The sequence below is a fragment of the Heliangelus exortis genome, chromosome 5 (assembly GCF_036169615.1).
Source record: "Heliangelus exortis chromosome 5, bHelExo1.hap1, whole genome shotgun sequence".
Classification (NCBI taxonomy): domain Eukaryota; kingdom Metazoa; phylum Chordata; class Aves; order Apodiformes; family Trochilidae; genus Heliangelus; species Heliangelus exortis.
Genome location: NC_092426.1, coordinates 1,202,018 through 1,226,418, shown reverse-complemented (window position 1 = coordinate 1,226,418; position 24,401 = coordinate 1,202,018). Strand labels below are relative to the sequence as shown.

Here is a 24,401-nt window from a genome sequence, read left to right as displayed (position 1 = left end):
GAATGGGCTGCCCAGGGAGGAGGTGGCATCACCATCCCTGGAAGCATTTAAAAACCATGTAGCTGAGGCACTTCAGAACGTGTTCTAGTGGGTGATAGATGTTGATTAATATATTTTGTTGGGGGGGATGTTGACATTTGGATGTGGTGATCTTGGAGGCCTTTTCCAACTGTGATAATTCTGTGGTTTTCTTTCTCTTCCACAGTCAGTGACTCTCTCTGGTCATCCAGCTGAGGCCAAGAAGGATTTCTTTGTTTTTGAAAGCCCTGTCCAAATTTTAGTGGCATTTTGGAGAAAAGAGATGGTGAATGATCCCCTTTTTTTTTTCTTTTTTTTTTTTCCCTAATAGCAAGATTAGGTTTGCAATTCCTTAAACAGAGATTTTGCTTTCTTCTCATTAAGGGATGTTTGTAGCTAAATCAGGACACAGTAGCCAGTGTATACACAGAGAAAATGCTTATGTCAAGTAATGTGCATTACAAAAAATCACAAATTTTGGGGATGAGAGGGATTTGTCTCTGAAGACAACTGCTTCACCCATTCTTTGCTGTTAGAGAATCCTTTATTCTCTGCACCATGCTTACGTTTAAATTGAGTACAAACCATATTGCCTTGCAGTAAGCAAATGAGCAACCCTACTGCAACCCATCTGTGTTCCTGAGCTGATTCAGAGCCTCCCATTTCCATTTGGAGAACTTCATTAAACATCTCGGGGCTATTTCCTTCCCTCTGGTGCATGAATTGTCTGCAGTATTTAAGACCCAGTCTGGTGAAGCATTCATACCTGGCAGTTGAGCTGTCATTTGCTGGCAAAAAAAAAAATTCCTTCTTCCTTGAAAAGTTAAGCAAAATCAGTGTGTTCATTTACCTTAGCAATGCACTTGAGCATCATGGGCTTGTCTGGTTGCATTATTAATCCTTGATCTCTTTTTGCAGAGACTCCTGGAGGTTGCTTAAAATGCAGCCTTGTTTTTCCAGTTCATTTAGCAGGACAACCTCGCTCCTTGGCAGAGTTGACTAAGCAGTGAAGCTGCTTTAAAAGGGTTGGGTTTGTCATCTTGATTGCAGCTACAGTCATTAATTATGTCACCGGGTAATTATTTTGGATGAAAAAAAAAAAAATGGTCATTTTCAAAGCCACCACCAGAAAATGAATTAGGTCACAAGTTGTTCCCTGGGACTGCACAGGGGGTGATTTCAGAGCATAGAATCATCATCACATCCCAGGCTGGTTTGGGCTGGGAGGGACCTTAAAGATCATCCAGTTCTAAATCCCTGCCATGGTCAGGGACACCTCCCACCAGCCCAGGTTGCTCCAAGCCCCATCCAACCTGGGCTGAGACACTGCCAGGGATGGGGCAGCCACAGCTTCTCTGGGAAACCTGGCACAGGGGCTCAGCACCCTCACAACAAACTATTTCTTCCTCACATCTCATCTCCCCTCTTCCATCTGGAAACCCTTCCCCCTCATCCCATCCCTCCCTGCCCTTGTCCCCAGTCCCTCCCCAGCTTTCCTGGAGCCCCTTCAGGCACTGGAAGGTGCTCTGAGGTCTCCCCATGGGATCCTTCTCTTCTCCAGCCTCAACACCCCCAACTCTCTCCCTGGCTCCAGAGCTGCTCCAGCCCTCCCAGCAGCTCCAGGGCCTCCTCTGGACTCACTCCAACACCTCCTCTGCTTTTTGTGTTGGGGGGATCCATCTGGAGCAGGTTGTAGTGTTTTAGGATCCTCAGTGAGTCCTCACCACTGAAACATGAGATGTCTCTTGGGGGTTTCTTAGTGATGGAAATGGAGTTGTTGGTGTAAGCATGAAGTGTTTTTATTTAAACTTGGGAAGTGAAGCTTGATCCTACTTGTATAATTTGATCTCTTGCTGCCCTGATAAAAGTAACCATTGCCCAATTCTTAAACTTTGAACTTGATCCATCTCTGAGAAGGAATGAGAAAGCTCTCCCAGCTTTACCATGGGTTAAAAATCAACCCAACTTCTGGGAATGCCTGACACCAGAGGGGTTGAAAATAGACAAACTCTTGGTAGGTGTCTGGCATGTGTAGCATGCATCAAGTTAGGAAGAAAGGGAAATCAAGGATTTGGGGCTACCAAGTCATGAAACCCTGAATGTTGGCCTGATTTGACAGGTTCTTGTATGGGGATATGTACAGAGTGTTTCTCACACTCTGTACTGAGTGTTACAACACTCAGAGTGTTTCTACACTGTGGAAAGTTTATCCACCCAGAACAAACCAATTTCTAGAGCTCACCTTCGAGCTCTTGCTTCCCTGGGCAGGTGCCTGGTCATAACTGGGGAGCTGTGGAAATTTTTGTGCTTTTCATCCCAGTTCCTAACTGGTGGCAGCAGTGGCTCCACCTGAAGTTCCTGTGCAGATCCTGGTAGAGCTCCATGCCAGCAGCCTGCAGCTGCTCAGGACAGGTCTGATGCCATCTGGGCACCCCACGGAGGTGCTTCCATTCCATGTATTTTTTTTTTTTTCCCAAATAGATTCAGGTAGGGTTTTTCAAACCAATACCAGTGAGTCCCAGCTTGCACAAGCAGTCGGGCGGCAACGAGCGAGCGCTCGCAGCTCTCTGATATTTATTGTCAGCAGGATGAAAACAAATGAAAGAAGTGAGAAGACTTTCCCAGAGCAGACAGGAGGGGTGTGATGCTCTGGTCCCCACGGTGGCTGCTCTGCTCCTCAGCAGGTGACAGCCACGTTCCCTTTGCCGCCGGCTGCGCCGCAGCCGCCGTGACCTAGAAAAGGAACAGCTCTGCTTTCAAGAAGTAATAAAAAGTCAACCAGCAGCTGTAAACCAGAGAGGAACTTGTTCAAGCTTGTTATTTGAAAGATTAAAGTTCCTGCCTTGCCTTTATTTTCAGTCTACAGATGTCTGCGGGCTCAGTGGATTGATAATGAGAAAGTCTCTTCAAAGAGCCCCCCGAGCAGGTGACTTCTCTGTGCCCTTCCTTCTGGTCACCCCTTGGCTTTATTGTGTTCTTAACTTCTGGTTCCACTCTGCAGAGCAGGGGTCAGGGGATGCAGACACAGGCTGTGTGCTCCTGGAAGGTTCTGCAGAGCTGCACAATGGAGGATTCTGGTTTCTGTCAGTGCCAGAGGGCAGTTCTCATCCCCCTGCACATCCAGGGATGCATTAAACTTGTCAGAAAGGAAAAAAAAAAAAAAAAAGTGAATGGGGATAAATTCTAGTGCCTTTCTGAGTAAAGAAAGCTAAATCTGTCGTAAATAGAGTTGCCTCTTTGTCCCTGGGTGTAAGGTTGTTGAAAGCAAAGAAAGAAGCTTCTAGCTACAAAATATCCTTGATTACAATTTACTCATCAAATGGACTGGGGTGTCCTAATTCATACCTTAAAAGATGTTTTCTTTAGCATTCATTTGTATGGAAAAACAGAAAGCAGTGTATCTTATCTCCAAGTTAACAAGTTTTTAGCAGAAAGTTGTGCAGTATTTTGATTTTGCTCTGATGAAAATGACTGCTCTTTTTTTTTTTTTTTTTTTTTTTTTCTTTTTTTTTCCCTGTGTTATCATTTTCCACCCTGCCTTTAGCACTTGAGATGTAACCCAGATGTAAAGTGGACTGACCTGTTGGGTCATCTCACTTCCAGCTTTCGGATGCCAGCTTTCCTTAAATTGTTCCCATCTCTTTCTTCTTCAAATATCAGGCCATAAATTCAGCTCATGGACAGATGTTTCTGACAGCTGAATTACTCATCCATCAATTTGTAGCCCATAAAAACAGTGCCTGTAACACTCTGCATCATTGGACTCGAAGTTGGGAATTGCTGAAGATTCAGTTTCTTCAAAGAGACACAAAAAAAAAAAAAATAAAGAGGCACAATGTGGTGAACACAAAACAAGTAAAATAAAATGAATGGTGGGAGTAAAACCTGAATAATTGGCAACATAATCCTGTAAGACTGAAGTCGATGATGTGCCTGTGATTGGTCTTAGGGATTAGAAGTTCCTTAGTTGAAAAAGGTGGTAGCCACCACTCAATGAGCTTCAGATACATGGTTTTGCAGGCAAAAAAGAGAGAAAGAAGGGAAGGCTATTCCCTTGTGCCTCGTGTTGAAGGGAGGCTGAGCCCTGGGTTCCAGCACCTTCCAGGTCCTGCCCAGCACTTTCTCCTCCAGCAAACATCTCCAGCCCCATCACCGTGTCCAACCTCATCCAGGGCACTTGGGCTCAGGGTATGTTCCTGGCAAGGAAACTTCGTGGCTTTCTTGCTCTGGGCTGGGTTTGGCCTCTGGGTCCCTCTTGCCCCCAGCAGTTGGTGTCCAGGTTGGCAGAACAGAGCTCAGCACATCAGGTCACCACCTCACATGGGAGGTTCTGGCAGGGCTACTGGTTGCCTGTGGAAATAATGAAAAAAAGATGTCATCCAGGGCAGTGTTGCATGGTCATGGGACTATTTTGGTTGGAAAAGACATCTAAGATCATCCAGTCCAAACTTTAGCCAGTCCCATGCTGATCCTTGTCCCTCAGCTCTGAAATCCCTCCAGGGATTGGGATTCAACCTGGGCAGCCTGGGACAGTGCTTGGTGACCCTTCCAGCCAACAACTTTCTCCTCATCTCCAATCTGAACCTCCCTGATGCAACCTGAGACATTTCCTCTCCTCCTCTCCCTTGTTCTTTGGCAGAAGAGCCCAAAGGCAGGAGCAGCTTTGGAGCTGGGCTGGGTTTTGCCTGAATTTACAGAGATTTGTCCCCCTGAGTCATTGCAGGGCCATAACTCTCCTTGGAAAGGGAGGTGACACAGGAGCCACCTGCCTGGTAAGGTTTCTGTTCAAAACCAGAGAACTCTGATTTTATTGCTGGGCAAAACTGTGGAAGAGAAGCCCCAGGGTTCATACAGAGAAATGGGAGAAACATGGAGTGGGATTTGTCCCTCTGTGTTGTGCAGATAAATGGAATATCTGCCCAGGAACTGAACAGTGCTGGTTTATTTATATGGCTGCTAAAGAAAATTGGGGTGTTTTGTTGGGTTTTGGTTTCTTTTTTTTGTTGGTTCTACTTTTTGTATTTTTTTAAGTTAAGGAAAAGAAATTGTTGCTGTTATAAATTGTAAAAACACCACTTTAAAGACCACCACAGTTTTTTTTTTCCTAGAAGATACACTAGACTCACTTACATTTCATTGATTTCTCATTAATTAAAGGGACCCTTGTCTGACTTCTTCTGAGTCAATGAAGAAATCTGTGGCTGGAATCAATAGGCCAAGCAGGAGGGAGTAAGGATGTGTTTATTTTTTATAAACATAACTTTGCATAGAGGCAATAATATTTCATCATCCCATAGGATTCACTTCTCAAAAAAATCTCTATGTTCCAGTCTTTTAGAGAACACAGTGGTTCTCAACAGCAAAACCCTTTCTCTGAAATACATTGAGCTTGAGGAAAAAAAGATTTCTAAATTTTTAAAGGTGGCCAAAAATAAAAAGGAGTCCCTGGGAAGCTTTCTGTGCTCTGGATGGACTGAACATGGGTTTGTTCTGCTAAATCCATCCCAGGTTAGACCCAGGACCATGCTGATAAATGCTCCAGCAACTGATGTGATTTTTTTTCCTTGGTGCTTTGCAAGTATTCTGTGGAAAACTGTTGTTTCAGCTTGGTCAAAATACATTTCCCAAGATGTTTTTCATCCTTATTTTTGGAAGGCTTTGATGATGAGATTTTTTTTTTTTTCTCCTTCAGAATTTCCTTTTCAAGCAAATCCTGATTCTCACTGATCTGAAAGCTGAGGACACACGAGCTGACATGCAGGCAGATGTGTTGTGGTTGTGTTTGCTTGTGTACTCACTCTTTGAAGCATCAATCTTGAGTTGTTAAGATAAAAAGGCAAAGCCTGACTGCCAGGGAGAGGCTGTGCAGGTGAGTTCAGGGAAATAGGAGATGCTTCTCCCCATCCAAGGGAGATGGAGGAGATGCCCAGATCTCTGCAGGAAAAAGGGCAGCAAAGTGGGGTGGTTTTGGTGCTTTAGTGCCAAGCAGCAAGTGCCCAAGAGCTTTGGGTTCCTCCTCCACATGCCCTGGCTTTGCAGAGCCTCCCCACTTTCATTCTAGGGGTTTCAAGGTGGTAGGAATCTAAATCCTGGGGTTTGGATGTCTTGGTGTGATGTGCCTCAGAATTATGGCAATCTTTAAAAATACTGGGCCAGAAAACCCTGGTTCCTCCAGCTGGTTGTGTGACCCTGTGAGATCCCACCTGTATTTTTTTTTTTTTTCTGTACCCCATCAGCAAGTCCAGGAGCTCAGGTTCTATGCTGCTTTTCAGCAGTTTTCAGATTTGTCAGCCCAGGTGCCAGTTCTGACCAGTTTCATTTTCCTACTGGAAAGAGAAAGTTGGGAACTGGATGAGGACAAACTGAGCACAGACTCATTTCCTTTATTTATTTCTCCAACAGCTGAGCTGAAAAATCAGGCAGGGGGACATTTGGTGTCAAACCTCGTGGCAGTGTTGAGATGTTGTGAGTTGTTTCTTTGGGGTCTTTTTCTTTGTTTTTTTTTTTCTTTTTTTTCTTTTTTTTTTTTTCTGGTTTCTGTGGTAAAAATAAGAATTAGAACTGGTGTTGATTGCAAGGCAGAAATGTGTGTTGCTTCTTCTGGAGAAATAGCAATATCCAGTCCTGGCTGAGGCTGCATGGAAATGAAATGAAAAATCAAATTGGTTTGCTTTCACAATGACTAAAATAATAGAGCTTCTGTAGGGGGGGTGTTTGGGTGGCTGTGGAAAAGGCTGATGCTCCAAAGCAGCAGCAGCAGAATTGGTTGGAAATTCATGAGTAGTGTTGGCAGCTGGAAAGTGTAAATATGAAGTATTAATTATCAAAAATATTTGCCAGAGTCTCTGTTTGGGTATTCCCTTATCAAAACCCCAGCTCTAATGGGGAATATTTTTGCAGCAGAGCAGTGTAAGGAATCAGAAGTACCTCTGGATAACTTCCAAAAAACTGCCAGAAAGTCCTTATTAGCTCACTCACTGGCAGCACAGTTTTGTTAATACAGTGCTCACAAATGGAGTTGGCAAAGAACATGTTGGCATAAAACATGTGGCTTAAAAAGCACTAATGAGGGCTGTTACAAATAAAATAATTAATTTTTTTTAATGTTGACAATTATTTCATTTTCTCCAGAGTTGTATGTTTCTCTAGTTCTTAATTTTTTGTGAAAGGGACAGGCACAACCATGAAATTCTGCTTGGTTGTGTGCCACTCACTTTTGGGGCAGAACCAATTATTTTAATCTTCCTTTCAACTTCATAGTTGTTTGGGGTTTTTTTTTTCTAAAAAAAACAAAAATTGCAATCCATTGCAAAGAACAAGCAGTAATAACCACAGTGCAAGTAAGATGATTTTTCATTAAAAGGACCAGCAGCCCTTGTGAGGTCTGCAGAGAAGTTTCTGTTCCAGTAGAGAAGCATCACTTTCTCTTTTTGGGGCAGCTGTTTAGGAAAAGTAAAGAAAAAAATAGAGACCTTAGGTTTCTGCTTGTGGGCTGAATTACAGCAGAGAAATTTATTCCCTACTTCTGATTCTATTATTTGCTGCTTATCACTTTCATTTTTAAGCCAGATATGTCAGATAAAAGAGTCTTCATTATAAAGGTTTTTTGGGAAACTGTGCCAGGAACTGCACCTTGTTGTAACCACAGTGGTGATTCCAGCTGCTGTCACAGTTTGGTGTGGTCAGAAATTCTGGGTAGAATGAAGTTTCTCAGAATTTTTTTTATTGTAATTTTTATGGGTTTTTTTAGTACGGGAGCAGGGGTGTGTGAACAAACCAGCATCCCTCTGAGAAAACAATTCTCATTTCCCTTGGCTATTTTTGCATGTTCAGCTGCACTCAAAGGACTTGCTAAAATAGCTGTGTTGAATTTAGAAACCTGAAAAAGATGTTCCTGCTCATGGCAGGAGTGTTGCTCTGGGTGACCTTTAAAGGTCCCTTCCTACCCAAACCCAAACCACTTGCATGTTAAAATACAAGCTTGTTTTCTCTGCCTGGTGAGATCACTCAGTAAATGGACAGGCAGCCACATTTTTTGTTTCTGGAAGGACTTTCTGGGCCAGCCACCTGCACCATATCCATGTGTCCCACATCCACCCCAGTGTGCTGAGCATCCCTGCTCATGGGCCCAACCAGAAGGTCCATATGGGCAGAGTCCTTGTGTTACCACTTTAAAATCACCTCCAAATCTTCCCATAACCAACTTTAATACCTTCCCTGCAGCACACTCATCCCTTTGCTCTCCAGGACAATTCTCTGCTCCAGGCAAGCCTTATCCAGAACTGGGAGGGATCCCTGACAGGTTTGTGGTGCTTTATGTATTATTCAACCTCTCTGAAAGGTCCTGGTGCCCCTTCTCCTTGTTCCTGCAATGCTGTGAATATCCTGTGAGCATTTAATGCAGGTCAGGATTCCACGTCTGCTTTTCCTGGGGTTGGATGAGCAGCAGAGCCTCCTCTTGGCACCTTCCTGTTCTTTTCCAGCCTCAGTGTTGGTCACTTCTTTCCAGGTTGCAGGATTTTCTGGGAGGTTTCTTTGAGATGAGAGCAGGAGGGATGTGCAGGGTGGGCAGGGCAGGAGGAGCAGTTGCCCTGATTTGTGCTGATCTTTGCTTCCCCACCTGGGGGGTGTCAGAAAAACTCCCTGCAGCTCCTGGGTGAGCAGGGATCTGGGACATGGATCTTATTCAGGGCTGTCTAAAAGGCTGAATTGCTGTTAACCAAGCTGTACTTTTGGGTTTTGGTGTCTGTTTTGTTGGTCTCAGTACTTTGGTACCAAGAGCTGGCACCTAACAGGCTCTCTCAAACTGAAGTTTTTCATCAGCTCCACTGGGATGATTTTATGTTAAAGACACAATATACAAGCACAGATTTTCAGCCTCTTTATTATCTTTAACAGTTCTTTGGAGCACATGGGAAGCCACTAAAAGAGGGATACTCCACAATTCTAGGCTGTCAACAAAGGTACCCAGGCTCCTCAGCTCCTCTCACCTCTTGTCCTGCTCTGCACCCATCTAGATGTCCATCTGAGAGGTTCTGGTGCCAGGTTTGGGTTTCACTGACTGAGACCCCATGCACGGGCAGGGTTTGTGTGGGAAGGGGTCCCTCTGCCTTGCACATTGAGTGGTTTTCCCTTATTGTCACTTCCTTTTAGGTTTCTAACCCAATCTGAGATTTTTTTGCCCCATCCATGACTGAACCCCTGTCAGCCCTGAAGAGCCTCTGAGCCTGGAGCATGGCCCAGCCTGCAAACCCTGAAATAACAACCCAGGGGGACTCTGCATTGGTCCAACCCAAGCTCTGCAAGGCTCAAAGCACAGTAAAACACTGACTTGGGGGCAAGCAAAGCAAAGATGATTTCTCAAGCTGTTCCATCACCCCAAGACTTCCTCTTATTTTTATTTTCTCTTCACAGTCTGAGTTGCATTCAGTGGGCAGGAGGCTGTCCTGCTGTACCATACTTGGTCTATGGCAGTATTGACCTCTCCATCCCTCTGCTCTGAATTTCAGGCATGGAGGCCATAAATGGTGCTGCAGACCTCATGGATTTGGGTGAAATTTGGGAGATTTAGTGCTGGGTGTCAGCAGCCAGGGGATGGTTTCTTTGCAGCAGTAGATCCAAGGTTTGGTACAAAAGGTTTTCTGTCCTCAGTGCTGTCCTGGTGGAGGTGTCCCAGGCAGGAGCTTCAGCACCCAGACAGATGTGGGCAGCTCAGTGGAACATCTCTGGGCATCACTGCATCCCTACAGTTGTCTTGGGACCCCTGGTAAATATTTAACAATTTTTTTCCTTTGTTTTCTGCAGCTCGTGTCTGGCACAAGGCAGAGTCTCTGCCAGTCCCAGGCCGCTCTGCTGCCCAAATTGGGGATGATTTCTTCTCACTTCCAAACTGGTTACACTCATTTTAGAGCCAGCATGGCAATTCCTTCTTGTGATGCCTCCTCCTTAATTAGAATTTTTTTTTTCCTTCTTCGTTTCTTGGTATGGCATATAAACAAAGGAATCTATGGGTTTTCATGTTGAAAACACTGTACAGTCTATAAAGCACAAAAATCTATGCTCTGCTCCTTTTTCTTTTTTTCTTTTTTAAATGAAACAGCCTCTTGTTTGCTCACATTGACTTTTCTTGCCATCTGAACTCCATCCATCTTGGAGCCTACAAGGTTTGCTGGTAATTATGCACCAGGACTGTTAGGGGGTAGCCCATTTCTTCCTCACTCCTCAGCCCAAGTGGTCAGAGCTTGGAAAGCAGGTGGCGTTTCAGTTCTTCAGAATGTTCTTTAGATTCCAGCCCTGCCCCAGGTGACAGAGGTGACACCTTGGGGCCTGAAACAAGGAGGTAGCATCCAGCTCAGGGAGGCAGAGCTGGCCCAGCCTGACCTGATGTGCATGGTGGCAGAAAACACATCTGGCCAAAATTATTCTAAAATCATGGTGATAATGGGGCTAATAGGCATGAGGAGAGAATTTACCTGCTCAGGTTTGGAGGGATAGAATAGGAAATTCAGCCTCTGTAAGGTGATGAAATGAACTGAAATTAAAACTCCTTTTTTTTCCCCTTGTTTTGGTTTTTTTTTTTTTTTTCCTTTCAATGTTTAAGGAAGAAAAAGGCTGTTTAACATTTGAACAAGTAGGTTTGAGACACAGGAGCAGATTTGAAAAGAAATGTAGGCTCCTCAAGATGGAATAATCCAGTGAGATTTTTTGAAAAAAAGGCTGCAGAAGCTGCTTGGGGGCTTAGACACCATCCCAACCCTGTCTCTTTGCTGCAGTCCCTGCCTGGTGAGCCCCAGAAATGCTCCTGAACTGGGTGAAATCAGGGCTTTTTCTGCATGCACCAAACTTCCCAGCACCTTTGGGCTCCCCAAGGTTTGGTGCAGGACCAGGTGGGCAGAGGAGGACAAAAAGGCAGCTGGGAGGCAGGGGTGTCCTCGTGATAAAATGGGTTTGCAATCATGATAAATCGTGATAAAATGGGTTTGCTTTCATCTGTTTGGTACAACACTGCTCCCTGGTGGGTTATCTCAGGGGGTTTGGGGTCCTGCTGTGTCTCTCACCCTTCCAGGGTGAGAAGGTTGAAGGAGGAGGCACCCAGGGGAGCTCCTGGGCATTCCTAAGGTGAAGTCAACCTCTGTCCCAAAAGCTCTGACATTTGCATCCTTCTTTTGCTTTTAGGCTGGACAACAGCGTTGGTGGGAGCAGGAAATTACAGTGAATGGAAACATCCAAAAGGGAGAATTAATTACCTACAACCTGACAGAGCTGATCAAGCCCGAGGCGTATGAAGTCCGTCTCACGCCCATCACCAGGTTTGGGGAGGGGGACTCAACGATTCGGGTCATCAAGTATAGTGGTAAGAAGTAATTTGTGTACAAGGAAATGTCTTGTGGGACCCTGGGCAGCCAACGTGTGAAATGAAAGGGAATTTTGCAGACAAAAAGGAAAAAAAACCAAACAAACAAAAAAAAAAAACCCAAAAAAGAAGATTGGCTTGGTGAAATAGCTGATTTCAAGAGTTTGTTCTCAGCTTTGGACAGGTGGGAGGGCAATGAGTGTTGAAGGGAAATGCACAGAACAAGAAGGATTCTGAAGGTGTCAAAGCAGTGTTGTGATATCCTCAGAATACATTTTTTCTCCCCAGGATGAGCACTTTCTGAGAACTTTCTATTTGAACGTCAGTGTTTTTTTTCCTTTTTTAAATGACTGTTTCTAGTCCTGTGCAAGTGGGAAGGGACATTTCTACATTTCCCTGTAAAAGGTCACGCTGTGACAAAGAGTTGTCCACTGTAATCCAACAAGAAAAGTACAGTATTTATACAACAGTATTTTTTAATTGCTGGTAATGCTAAGAGGCTGAATGGAAGGATGCAAAAATAGTGTACTTTTCTTGTTGGATTCAAGTGAATAACTTGTTTAGTGAATCAGTTGTTTAATGAAACATTATTTTGTTTGTCTTCTGTCTAAATGGCAGTGAATGGGCAAGAGGTACCTTGGAGGGAGGGCAGCTCTCCTGGAGATGCCTTGGGGGGGTTTGCAGTGGGAACCTGAGGGGAGAGGTTTTGTAACTCAGAAAGGGAAATGTGAGCTGAGGATTGATTTCTGAACATGGAATCATGAAAATAAGGGTTTCTCATCTGGGGACAGACTTCTTAGCAGGGCCTGTAGCTACAGGAGAAGGGATGATGGTTTTGAACTGAGAGAGGAGATTCAGGCTGGATATCAGGAAGATGGTTTTTCAACCCTGGGCCAGGTTTCCCAGGGAAGCTGTGGCTGCCCCATCCCTGGCAGTGTCTCAGCCCAGGTTGGATGGGGCTTGGAGCAACCTGGGCTGGTGGGAGGTGTCCCTGACCATGGCAGGGGGTGGCAATGGAGGAGCTTTAAGGTCCCTCCCAACCCAAACCATTCTATGATTCAATATAAATTTGTCCCATGACTTTATTACTGATCAGTGCTGCTATGAGGAGGAAAAAACCTCCACCCTTTAGGTCACTCAGTCACTGCTGCTCTTTTTTCATGGTGGTTGTACCCTGGCAAGTCCCAGGAGGTTGATTAAGGTCTTGGCTATGGCTCCCACCCCTGCTGAGCTGGAGGTTTTAATGAACCAGGATGTGATTTACATTCCCAGCCCCTGCCTGGCAGGAAGAACGCACCCGTGCAGCATAAAAGGAGTATTTTGTCTAGTGCAATTTTTTTTTTTTTTTTTTTTTTTTTTTTTTTTTGGTCCCCTGCTAGAATCTGCCATTAGCACAGATGTGACTAACATCCCATTTGGTGCTGGGGAGGTGCCAATGCAGAAATCCAGGCTCCCAGGAGGGAGGGAGCCATTGCCTCCTGCCCCAGATGGAGCCAGAGCCGCTTGGAACCGCGCTCGGTGCCGCCGCTCGGGCGCCGACCAATTTCACAGCTTCAGAGATCATGAGCCAGATGCTAATCAGGAAGGAAAAAAAAACCTAAAAATGACTTTCCTTTTGAAGAGGGATCCCAGAACCGCTGGGGCTTTGTGTGATTCGAATCTGCATTTTTATCTCAGCATTCATCCAATGGCTAAAGTGTCAGCAAACTATTAGCAGGCTCATTTTAAGGCTGTTACAGCTTCAGCTGGAAAATGATGATATCACAGACATTATTGTAAGGCAAAGCCAATGCTTATAGCCTGAAATGCTGGAATCTTAGAAGAGCAGTTAATGGGCTAGCAGGATGCACAGCAGCAGGATGGCATTGATGGGAGAAATCATTAGAAACGTTACCCAGAAAATAAAAGACATCATGTAAATGCTTCTTGAAAAGAGAACTGAGATTTTTAATTTTTTTTTTCTCCTTTTACTTTTTTTTTGTTTGTTTAATTGTGAGACCTCAGACAAGGAGGAAAAGATTTGACTTTTCCTATTTTCAGTGGAGCTTTGTGTGTGTGTGCCTCAGTGTGTTCAGATTTGGTCCCTAGCCCAGAAGCTCAGTGCCTCCAGCAGTGTCAGCCCTTCCAGCCCTTCTCTCTTTCTCCCTCTTTCTTTTGTGGCTACAAAGATGGAGACTCCCTATGGACAAGGAGTCCCATGGACAAGACAAGGGGCAATGGGCACAAGGTGCTCCTGGGCAGATTCCCATTGGACACCAGAGGAAAATGTTTCCCCATGAGGACAGTCAGAGCTTGGAATGGTCTCCCAGGGGAAGGGGGGGATTCCCCCACTCTGGAAAGGTTGAAGTCTCAGCTCCAGGGGGTGCTGAGACATCTCAGAGAAACAAGAATCTGAGAAGGGTTGGAGCAGATGGGCCTTGGGGGCCCTTCCAAGCTGGCATTCCCTCTGGGATTCTCCTCCCACAATTCTAGGAATACTCTTTTTGGAAGGCCAGGATCCAGGACCATGTCCATTCAGGTCTTGAATCTCTCCAAAGATGGAGCAACCTGTCTGATGCTCTGTCACCCTTGGAGTAAAAAAGCTTTTTCCTGAGGTTTGAAGTGCCCAGCTGTGGTTGTGTTGCTGCTGAGGATTCCCACTGCAAACATTTCTCCCCTTACTCTTGAAACCTGAAGCAGGGTTGTAGGACTCCATCCTTTTTAAGAATGGGAAGAGCAGAGCAGACGCATGGCAGAGTGGCTAAAAATGGTGGCAGTGGTTTTGCTTTTAAGAAATGCATTGGGTTTTACAGCTGAGTTTCATTTTTATGCACACAGAGGATAATCAGGCCGGGAACTACCTTGGTTTTGCTTTGGGAGCTCAACTTTGTCTTTGGTAGCAGGCCCATCCTGGCTGGGTGCTGCCCAGAACTGATGCTCTAGGAAAGTTATCAAGTGTGTCAGGATCAGTCTAGGGAGAAGAAGGTTTCTCCAGCTTTGTTCCAGGGGATAAATCACCCTCTGGACATGCCCATATCTCTCCAGTGACTTAAGTCCAATGGCACTTTTAAGTGAGGTGTCTTAACTTTTAGATGGCCAGAGCTTAAGCACATTAATCCTCCCTGTTTGGGTTGTTCTCCTTATATGTCATACATCCCCCTTTCAATGAAACCCCCCAGCTGGAGATCACCATGCTAATGTATAAACAGAACAGCTTCTGAAGTGCTAGCCCACTGGTAGCCATCTGAATGTCCAAATTAAGGAGGGTGTTAAAGCAGGAAACCCTCATGATGAGCTCTGTACAGTGGGACCTGGCAATGCGAAATACAAATTCTGCAGCAGCCAGTCCCAGGAATCAAAAACCTACCCAAGGTGGGAGCATTTCACAGGCAGATCCCTCCCCTGCACTGAGTTATTCTCTCCTCTGCATGCCAAAAGAATGGGAGAAAAAAAAAAAAAAAAAGAGCAACCCTCAGAGTTGGAGTGACACTGGTAATTGCAGCCCAGAGCGCTCCCCAAAGTCTGGGATGGATCCATGTGTACACAGTCTGCTGAGTAACTACACACAGGGTGGTTTAATAGCACTAATGAGTGTTTTGTGGGCTAATACAAAACAGAGATGTGTCAGAGTAACAGCAGAGATGTCTCAGGGTAATGGTTTAAATTTTATCCCCATTGCTTGACATAAATCTGTGTCTGATAGAAACTGCCTGAAAAGTCCTCCAACCACTCTAACTACAGCTCCACTGGTTTAATTTTATGTTTTATGGGGACATATTTTAGAAGTTAAGCAGTGACTAAAGAAGCAAGTTGAGCTCCTTCCTATGAAAAAAGCCAATGACTTAACATTGATACTCCAGGTAGGTTAAATCAGCAGTGGATAGATGCTGGTGGCCACTGGCTTTGTAGTCCAGCTTCTGTGTTTGCAGAGGAGGTTTTGACTCCCCAGATTCTATAGGTATATAAGGCATATATATAGGTAGATAATTGTGGTCATATTTTTTTACTAGTATTAGTACTATTTTTATCATTGTTGTTGTTATGATTATTATTGGGAGCCCCCCAAATAGTATTTGTATAATAAATCTATAATAATAGGCTTTATACATTTGCCCGTTTCCAGTATTATCCAGTGTTGTAAACATGAAGTTAGGATTAATAGCTCTGATGAGAGGGAGGAAGCCTGGTCCTTGTAGTGTAATAATATTTCCAGTGCAGAATAATTGCCCTGTGCAAACCAAGAGACTCTTGATCTTGATTTTTAATCAAGATTTTTAAGCTTTAGGTGCTGGCTGTACTGACCACAAGTAAGCAATTTCCAAACATAGCAGCTGCACACCCAGCATTGCTTCTGCTTACTTCTGCCTTTATGTTTTGATGGGGTTTTTAAAGCTGTTTTTTTAAAGGAGGGATGTAATATTGCAGTCTCTGAAGGCCTCCTCACTCCTAGGCTGAGCAAGTGTCTGTGTTGGGAAGGATGTGTGGGAAGTTCTGTCTTTATATAAATGTAGTTACACCTAACACAGTCAGTGTGTAGCAAAACCATTCAGCCCACCCTTTTCTGCAGTGACCTGCACAGACACAGATCACAGGAAAAAATCATCCATCCTGGCTCTGACCAAGACACTTTGCTCTCCTCTTGGTCTCCTCCACCAGCAAAACCTTCCTGGCATCAGGAGCCAGGGGCAGCTGAGCAGAGCAGTGCTCACCCACTGAGGTACACAGAGTTTTCCTGATATTCCCAAAGTCAGCTTTGGGAATTTACTCCCTCAGCCATCCATTAATTTCCCTTTAGGCTGATTGAACTTGCTGCCAGGCACCTCCCCTTGCTGCAGGCAGAGCTGGAGCCATTGCACCTTGCCTTAGGGTAGCTAAAAAGTGAGCTTTCTGGGGCTTGTTGGTTGGGTGTGCTGGGGTTTTCCCCTAGTTTCTAACGCTAAATAAGTTCAGCCTAACTGCTTTCATCTGCATTCCAGCTTTTGACAAGCAGGCAAAAAAAAAGGCTTGGAAAAAAAAGGCTTTTTTTTTTTTTTTTTTTTTTTGGTTCTGCTGTGAATAATCGGAATAGTGTGACTCAAGGTGATGTGCTGATGGCAGGTTCCATGAAAGCCATATGTTCAGTTCCACCTCAAGCACCAGGAAAGGTAGATCCCAGCAATTTCAGCTAATTCCAGGTTCAATCACTCCAGGATTTCACAAAATGAATGTTTCTTGGAGAATGCAAAGTAATTTCTTCAGGCAAAATGCTGTGGGTTTATCTAATCTGTAGTAATGCCCAAGGCTCTTCAGAGGATTGCACCAGGGCAAAAATCACTGCTCATTTCTTTCTGAGAAGGCAAGATCAAACAGCAGAGCTGCTGAGTTAGAGCTGGTTTGAGAACTTCAGATTGGATCTAGAACCTCTCCAAGAGTCCTTGGCTGGGGTCACAAACCCACGTTTGTAAAGAGAATCACAGAGTGTCTGTGGCTGGAGGAGACCTTCCAGAGCATCCATTCCAACCTTTGACAACACAGCGTGGGAAGGGCAGCAAGAAACCAGGGAACAACCAGGGAAGAAGAGGGAACAACCCTTGTGCTGCTGTCTGGCATTACCAGATGCACATGGGATTTGGAGAGAAAAGGTTATTTCACCTTTTCTGCTAGTAACACACAGTTCCAACTCCCAGCTTAGCATCTTGCTGCTTCTCACACACCTAAGGGCTTGCAGCAGAAGGGCTGTTCCCTGAGCCATCCATCCCCATCCTCCAGATCACCCCCTGCCAACAGGGAGCACAGAACTGCTCCTTCCTCATTGAAATCCCAGTACTGGGCAGGTTACCCTGGACCTGAGCCTGGGTTGCTGTTCCCGTAGTTCAAAATACCCACAGGCACTGCTGAGGTTTGGCTGTCATCCTGTTTCAGCCTGTTAAAGTTACAAGGCAATGAACCCCAATATTAAAGAATTACAAATGTGGAGATTTTTTGTAGTTTTGCCAAGGGTCTGAGAAATGAGAGTGCCCACTTTATCAGTTTCCCTAAAGATTCCCACAATCCAGCAGAGCCTCTGTGTCAGGCAGGGCATTGGCCCAGACCCATAGAAAGAACAGCCCCAAATAACATTTTGCAGCAGAGTTCATAGAATCATAGAATGGGTTGGGTTGGGAGGGACCTTAAAGCTCCTCCATTGCCACCCCCTGCCATGGTCAGGGACACCTCCCACCAGCCCAGGTTGCTCCAAGCCCCATCCAACCTGGGCTGAGACACTGCCAGGGATGGGGCAGCCACAGCTTCTCTGGGAAACCTGGCACAGGGGCTCAGCACCCTCAAATTCAAGAATTTCTTCCTCATACCTGGTCAAGATCTACCTTCTTTCAGTTTGAAACTCTTCCCCCTCATCCCATCACTCCATGCTGATGAGGCTTTGTAAAAAGTCCTCTCCAGTTTTTCTGGAGCCCCTTCAGAGTACTGGAAGGCTGAGTAGAGCATGACTTGTGTGGCCTTGGACCTGTCTGCATAAGAAGGAGAAGAAGATCTCCCTCCTGATGCCATGGGCTGGCTGGGTCAGCCTGGGATCAGTGGGTGGGCAGCCCCTGCCACCCCCATTCACCACCTTCTGCAGATGCAGAGTGAACTTGCAAGGAGCAGCAGGAGAGGGTTGGGGTGGGAGCTGATGAGGTGGCTCAAGGCTTCTCTGCAATGTTGGCAAAATAATTTTTGATGTCTCCCAAGGTGAGGGGTCGTTGTAGGTTGCCTCTGCCCTGGAGTGGGGGATGTGAAGAGATGGGGTGCAGGAGGAAGGGGGTTCTGCACTGCTGCTCCTCTGGCTTGGAGAGCAGCACCAAGGAGCAGCCGTGCTGGTGGCTCCCTGTCCCAGGCAGGGAGGGACCTCCCCAGCAGGCACAGGCTGTGCTGGCACCATCACAGCTGTCCAGGACAGCAGACTTCACCTCCCTGGGTTCTTGGGTTTAATTTCTTTGAAGTATATCCTGCCTAGAAGAGGGTTTTTGTGCCAGAAGACTCTCATGGGTTCTTCTCGATCGTGCCTCCTGGTCTAATGAGATCAAACCTCTTCTCACAAACTTGCTGTGCTTACATTTTCTCCTGCTTTTAAGTAGGGAAAATTTCCTTAGAAGGAAAGTTGGCATTTCTCAGAAGAATGCAAGTGCTGCCTGTTTGTTAAGCCTCGTGTGTACACAGGCATCTGAAATGGCAGAGCAGGGCTGCTCACTGAGCAGAGGGGGATTCATTATGTGAAGTGTTCTTGAGCAATGCTGAAATGAGACTTTAAGTGATGAGCAAGTTCTGCAGCAGAACCTCTGCTCCTGAGGAGCTCAGCCCCTTTGTAGTTCTCCATGGGATCCCATGCCAAGGCACTGCTCTGGGGTTTTGTCCCCATCTCCACAGTATCTGCCCCAAGAACCCAGGTTTGATGCTCAGTTGCAGCATGTGGTACCCATCTGTAGGTCCTGGTGATGGATGGGACAATCTGTTGTTTCTCCCTGAAGCCACTGCCTCTGGTTTGGGCCTGCTTTGCCATAAAACTTGCTTAAAAAGGAACTTTTTCTGGCTGTCTCAGTGCAGGAGCCATGATCAAGGCCTTGAGGGGGGGGGGAACAGTGGGAGCTAGGGGAGAATTTGAATGTTGATGACTGAGAAGCTCTTCTTTGTGCTAATTCTCTTTTTGCTCTGTCTTCCAGCTCCAGTAAATCCACATCTACGTAAGTATTTCTTTACCTTTCTAGCTTTTTATGTGTATGAAAAGCTGTCCTTGCATTGTCTCTCATGGCTAAAAAGTAAATGACAAATTCATCCCTTCCAGTCCCAGCCTGAGGACTGCAGGGGCCTCCTTAGTGGGTGAGCTGGGACGAAGGGGTCATTGCCAAGGTGCTAAACCAGGAGTAGGTGGGAGAAGGAAACCTTAGAGCTCCAGCTCCTCTTTCTTTGTCCAAACAGTTCAGCTACAGGAGACAGGAATGTTCTAAAACTCACAGCTGTGGGCAGTGGAGCTCAGCAGGTATGGATGAGGCTAAGGTTTGGTTGTGGCTGTAGCTGTAGCTGCATAGGAGCAAACCAAGCTTTTAGTTTGACTGGGGCCAGCCTGTTCTGCAAGATAAGTGCTGATAAGTTGTGGTGTGAAGCTGGCAGCCTATGAAATGCAGAACAGATGGAGCCTTTAAATAGTGGGGAAGACCAGAGGGTCCTCCACAGAGGGGACTGATCTCTGAAGGACAAAAAGCTTTCAAGAGGGATGAAGCTCATTTTATTAACATTGTGGCTGAGGTTTAGGAGGATGGGTGGAGGGTTCTAGCACCTGATGTGGGGGAGTTTCCAAAGAGACTGAGACTATGTGGAGATAGATGTTCACCTCAAAGAGCAGTTTTGGCCAAAAAAAAAAAAAAAAAATCATAAGTAGAGACTTTTTCAAATGGTGAAAGGCATTCCTTGTGCTCTGTCTCCTGAACCACTGGTCTATCAGCCACCTCCTGAACACCTGGAAGTTCAAGTGCAGGGTAGGAACTGTGTCTGCACCTCGACAGGCACAGTAGGAATTCTGAAGGAAGAGTCAGTTTGTGTCATTCCCTGAATCCCATTTCTCCTGCCATAGGAACTGTATGTTCAGGAGTTATTTTGCTACTTCCAAAGGCAGTCAGCAGCTCATCTGCAGCTTTCAAGCCCAAAGAAGGCTGTGTTTTCCTGCTGTGCAGACAGGAACCACAAACCTCATTTCTGCAGAGAAATGGGGACACCAGAAGAGTTACTGGGGTGGGAAAATGTTCCAGACAAATTGCAAACTCTGACTCTGGTTTATGTGCCAGAGCTCGGGCAGGTTGCAGGGCAGGAAGGACCAAAAAGGCACCAAAACCCCACAAGGCAGGAGACCAGCAGGAGCTTTTGCATCTCCCAATAAACCCACCCTATTCCCCACATTTATCAACCTCAGTATTTTCCTCCACACCACAGCCAATGCACCTTTTGCTGCCTCTACATATTCTGCCATTACTGTTCTTTTGAATAACAGGTCTGAAAATTATTTCTGGGTAGGGAATGGGATTTTGGGCTGTGGTTCTTGCTGGATTTTGGCTGTGGTTCTTGCTGGATTTTGGCTGTGGTTCTTGCTGGATTTTGGCTGTGGTTCTTGCTGCTGCAATCAGCCCCAGGCTGAACCATCAGCTCCTCTCCCCATCTCTCACATGGCAGCTGAACCCCTCTGTAAATTTTAAACTTATTTGCAGAAGATCTTGTGCAGAAGATAGTGATGCATTATTAATGCATCCATAATGAAGCAGGGCTTAGTTCAAAGCTCACGGGAGCCAAAGGAACCACTCCCATTGACTTAAATGAGCAGTAGATGAGACCTTTGCTAATTAATATATTAAATATGTACTCTCTGATGTGGAGAAAAAACCCTGCACTGCCATCCCAAGTGCCTCACGCTGTAGTCCTCTCTGATTCCAAGACCTGAAGCTGTCTGATTTTTAAAAACCTCTCTATAGCTCCAGGAGGCAGGAGGCAGGGTGTGGGTGGCATTGGGATGGCCACAGGGATGTGCTGGGAATGGCAGCTCCAGGCAGGGAGGACAAACCCAGAGTCCTCTCCACATCTCTTCCCTCTGCTTTCCCACTCTGCCTCTCTCTGCACTGCTGGGGATGGGAAAGTTTGCTCAGCCCAGGGAGCAATTTCCAGCAGGGGACCAAAGAGATGGGGAAATTTTGGTTTCGTAGAATCCTAGAATGGGCTGGGTTGGAAGGGACCTCAGAGCTCATCAAGTCCAACCCTTGATCCACTCCCACTGCAGTTCCCAGCCCATGGCACTGAGTGCCACATCCAGGCTCTTTTTAAATCCTTCTTTTTCTTCTCATCATTTCCTTCTTTTCCTTCTCACCCACAAAGATTTCTTGAGTGATATCCATTGACAGAGGGAAAATCGTGGCTTGCAAAGGGGTTCAAACCTCTAAGAAGAGAGATTGTGTCTCCCATGATGAACCCAATCTCACCATTATCCATGCTTTCCTCTAAAGTTCTTTTTCTTTCCTCCCCCCCCACTCCTTCTGGGCTGAATTTGGATTTTATTTACACTATTGTGAAAGAATAAGAGCTGTGTTCAACTAGAAGAAGATATTTGTGTTCAAAACTGAAGTCGTGGTCTTCCTGCTTCAGTTCTGGAATAATCCCATTGCATAAGTCCTTCCTTTTTCTGGAATTGCTGCCACACATAAGGAAGTAGTTGCAAATGGCTTAAAAACTGAGATATAGCCTTAGATATACATTTTCTTGTGTAATGTATAAGCCACTTAAGGTAAGCTATAAGGATTTCCTAGCAATTAGTGCAATTAGAAGTTACACCTGAATAATGGAGGAGATTGGATGTTAGTCATATTCAACATTAATTTTCTTGAAATAGATGATAAAAAACCCCACTACAATGAAGTGTGTTTTACCTTGAGAACAGTTTCAGATTTTGTTTTAATTGGCAATGAAATTATTAATAATCTGAATTATTAATAACCTGAATCTGCTTCCAGAACTGGTGTGTGCTTTGACAAAAATTGACCACTATCTCTAATTTTGATCACCCCGTGGTGGGCTGAGTGGTGGCATGAGCTGGAGCACCCATGGGTGCTTGGGAAAGGGCTTTTTGTGCCCCATTAATGAACAGGACTGGACTCCCCAAATCTATTTAAATGCTTCTCCTCCCTGCAAAAGAGAAGTTTTGGGGTAATCCTGAGGAAAGATTTCCCATTTTCATTCCTTTTGTCTTTTTTTAGAAGTGTTTAGTGCCAAGAATATTTAGCTCTAACCTTTTCCCAGTGTATTCCAAATGGCTGAGTTCCACAGAAAGCCAGTGTTTTCCTCTTAAATACATGGCCAGCTTTTACTCACCTTTTTTTCATCTGTCCTGAATATTTTATGTGCATTTTAACTGTTCTGCTGATGTGGAGTTTCTTAATGAAGCTCTGAGGGCATGGTGCAATATGCAAATGGGGGAACTGGAGGGGCAATGTTAGAAACTGCTGAATGCTTGAAAATGCTTTGTGTTAATTCACTTTGCTTCAGGACTGGGTCTGGCAGTCAGAATTTTTGTCTTTTAGTTAATTCTTTTGCCCTTTCTTGCCATTATGCTGTGGGGAAGCAGCACCCTTTTTACTGTCGGGAGGGTTGGCATCAGTAGAGGTGGAAACCAAATGCACAACAGTGATACCCAAGTGAGTTTGGAGCCCAAGGTGTGTAAAAAGTGTTCTTGGAGATGAGAGGTGCAGGTGTCGTGTTGTTCAGGGGGCTTCTCATGAGTCCTTTTGTCTTCCCAGAGCTTTGCCAGGGTCTTTGTGTTCTCTTCCTCATCGTTGGGATAAAGCTGGAGATGTCACCCCACATCTGTTCTCTCTCCAAGAGTTTTGGGTGTCATCTGCCCATGTGTGTTCCTTGTGCCTCATTCTTTGGTCTGCTCATCTCAGACAGAACCACAACCAGGCTTCTACTTGTGTCCCTCCCCTGCAGGGCTCAGGATGGGGCTGTCCCAGTCAGTGGGGTTTCTCTATTGCCACTTCCTTATAGGCCAACATTGAGGATGCAGAGACCTTGCTGCCAGACCCAAGCCAAGGTGCAAGGTCCTGAAATCAGCTCCTCATCCTGCTGGAGGTGATCAGGAATTTTCCCAGCTCAGGGACTGTGTTTCAGGAAATTAATTCTTTTGAGGGATCTCCTGGATGGATTTACTGAGCCCTCAAGTCCATCTGCTCAAGGTGCTGTTTGCCAGGGAGCTTTCAGTGCATTGCAGTTTCCTGAGAACCTGCTTGACCAGGCTTGTTCTGGAAGGGGTGCAGGTTGTGTTCCTCAGTGGATGGGCAGAAACAGAAGAGAAAGGCTCAGAAGTCACTCCTGCTACACCCTGTGCTTTGGGATGAATTTTTCAAGCCTGCTTTTTCAGCCTGCAGCATTACCTGATTTTAAATAAGCTGCAGAGCAGCATCCTTGCTTAGTGGTACATATCCAAGCTAAGCTCCAGGTCCCTCTGTCTTCACTGATTTACAGTGAAGCTCCAGTGGCTTAAGTGGATTTATAGTTCACCCAAACCCCAAACCTGCAAACATTTATATGCCTTCTCAATTTAACACAGATGAATAATCCCACGACGCCTGGTGTTAGAGTTCCTCATAACAATGAATATAAATTGCACCCCTAGAAAGAAGGCTGTAGCTGCCACAGTCTGCAGACAGCTACATTTTCCCTGGAGAAGAGAGATTTGCTCGTTTTCTCAGATAAATCAATTGACTTGGAAGAGTAAACTCAGCAGGAACTGTTCATGTGCATAAAATTAAACTTTGGCACTTTTTACAATGTGGGGACTTCTTCTGTTCTGAGATGGAAACTGAGCCTTGAGGTTCTGCTTTATTTGGACTCCTAAGTGTCTGACAGTAGGGCTTCCTCATCCCATTATAACCCAGCAGGAAGGATCACTGGACTGGTGTGTCTCTTGGACCATTCTTTCATAAAGGGGAGAATCCCAGTAATCCTCTATGGGCTTCTTGGCATTTTTATTCTTCAGACCTAAGCTTTAAGCACTTGACCTCAAGTAGATGGCAGAAATCTTAGTGATGCTGTCACCTGTTGTGCCCATACAGGTTTGGGGAGACCTAAGCCCAGGTGTTTGTCTGATTGGTTATTGTAGCCCAGTGACTGGGGCTCAATGCTCTTCCTCAGCAATCCCTTCATGTGCTTCATTCTCCTGACTTTTAGAGATTTTTTCATGTCTAAAGCTCCTCTGCTCTCAGCTGTTACTTGCTCTCCCATCCCTAATGAAAGCCAAGAATAGTTCAGGTGTCACTTGGAGCTGAGGTTTTGGAAAATTGCTGTCCTCTTTCCCCTGATATTCTTACCCCAAAACCAAAATAATCCACTTCTCACTTCTTTTTTTTTTTTTTTTTTTTTTCTTTTTTTTTTTTTTTCCCCATAGTTCATGTTTATGGACAGGTGTCTGTTCTTCTCAGCTTTTTAGGCATGCTGGCAGGGTAAGAAGAGACAGGGGCTCTAAGGGCAGTTGTATATACCTGGGAAGGTGAGTTGGAGCACTACA

At 45.4% G+C, this 24,401-nt stretch overlaps 1 protein-coding gene across 2 annotated transcripts in view; it reads left to right on the top strand.

The window, feature by feature from the left end:
* Positions 1-24,401, top strand: part of MDGA2 (MAM domain containing glycosylphosphatidylinositol anchor 2) — a 303,952-nt gene that overhangs the window by 264,733 nt on the left and 14,818 nt on the right. For both annotated transcript variants that reach the window (XM_071745088.1, XM_071745089.1), the window contains exons 11-12: positions 11,194-11,371; positions 19,027-19,047. In XM_071745088.1, coding sequence (XP_071601189.1) covers positions 11,194-11,371; positions 19,027-19,047 — 199 coding nt within the window. The remainder of the gene's footprint in view (positions 1-11,193; positions 11,372-19,026; positions 19,048-24,401) is intronic.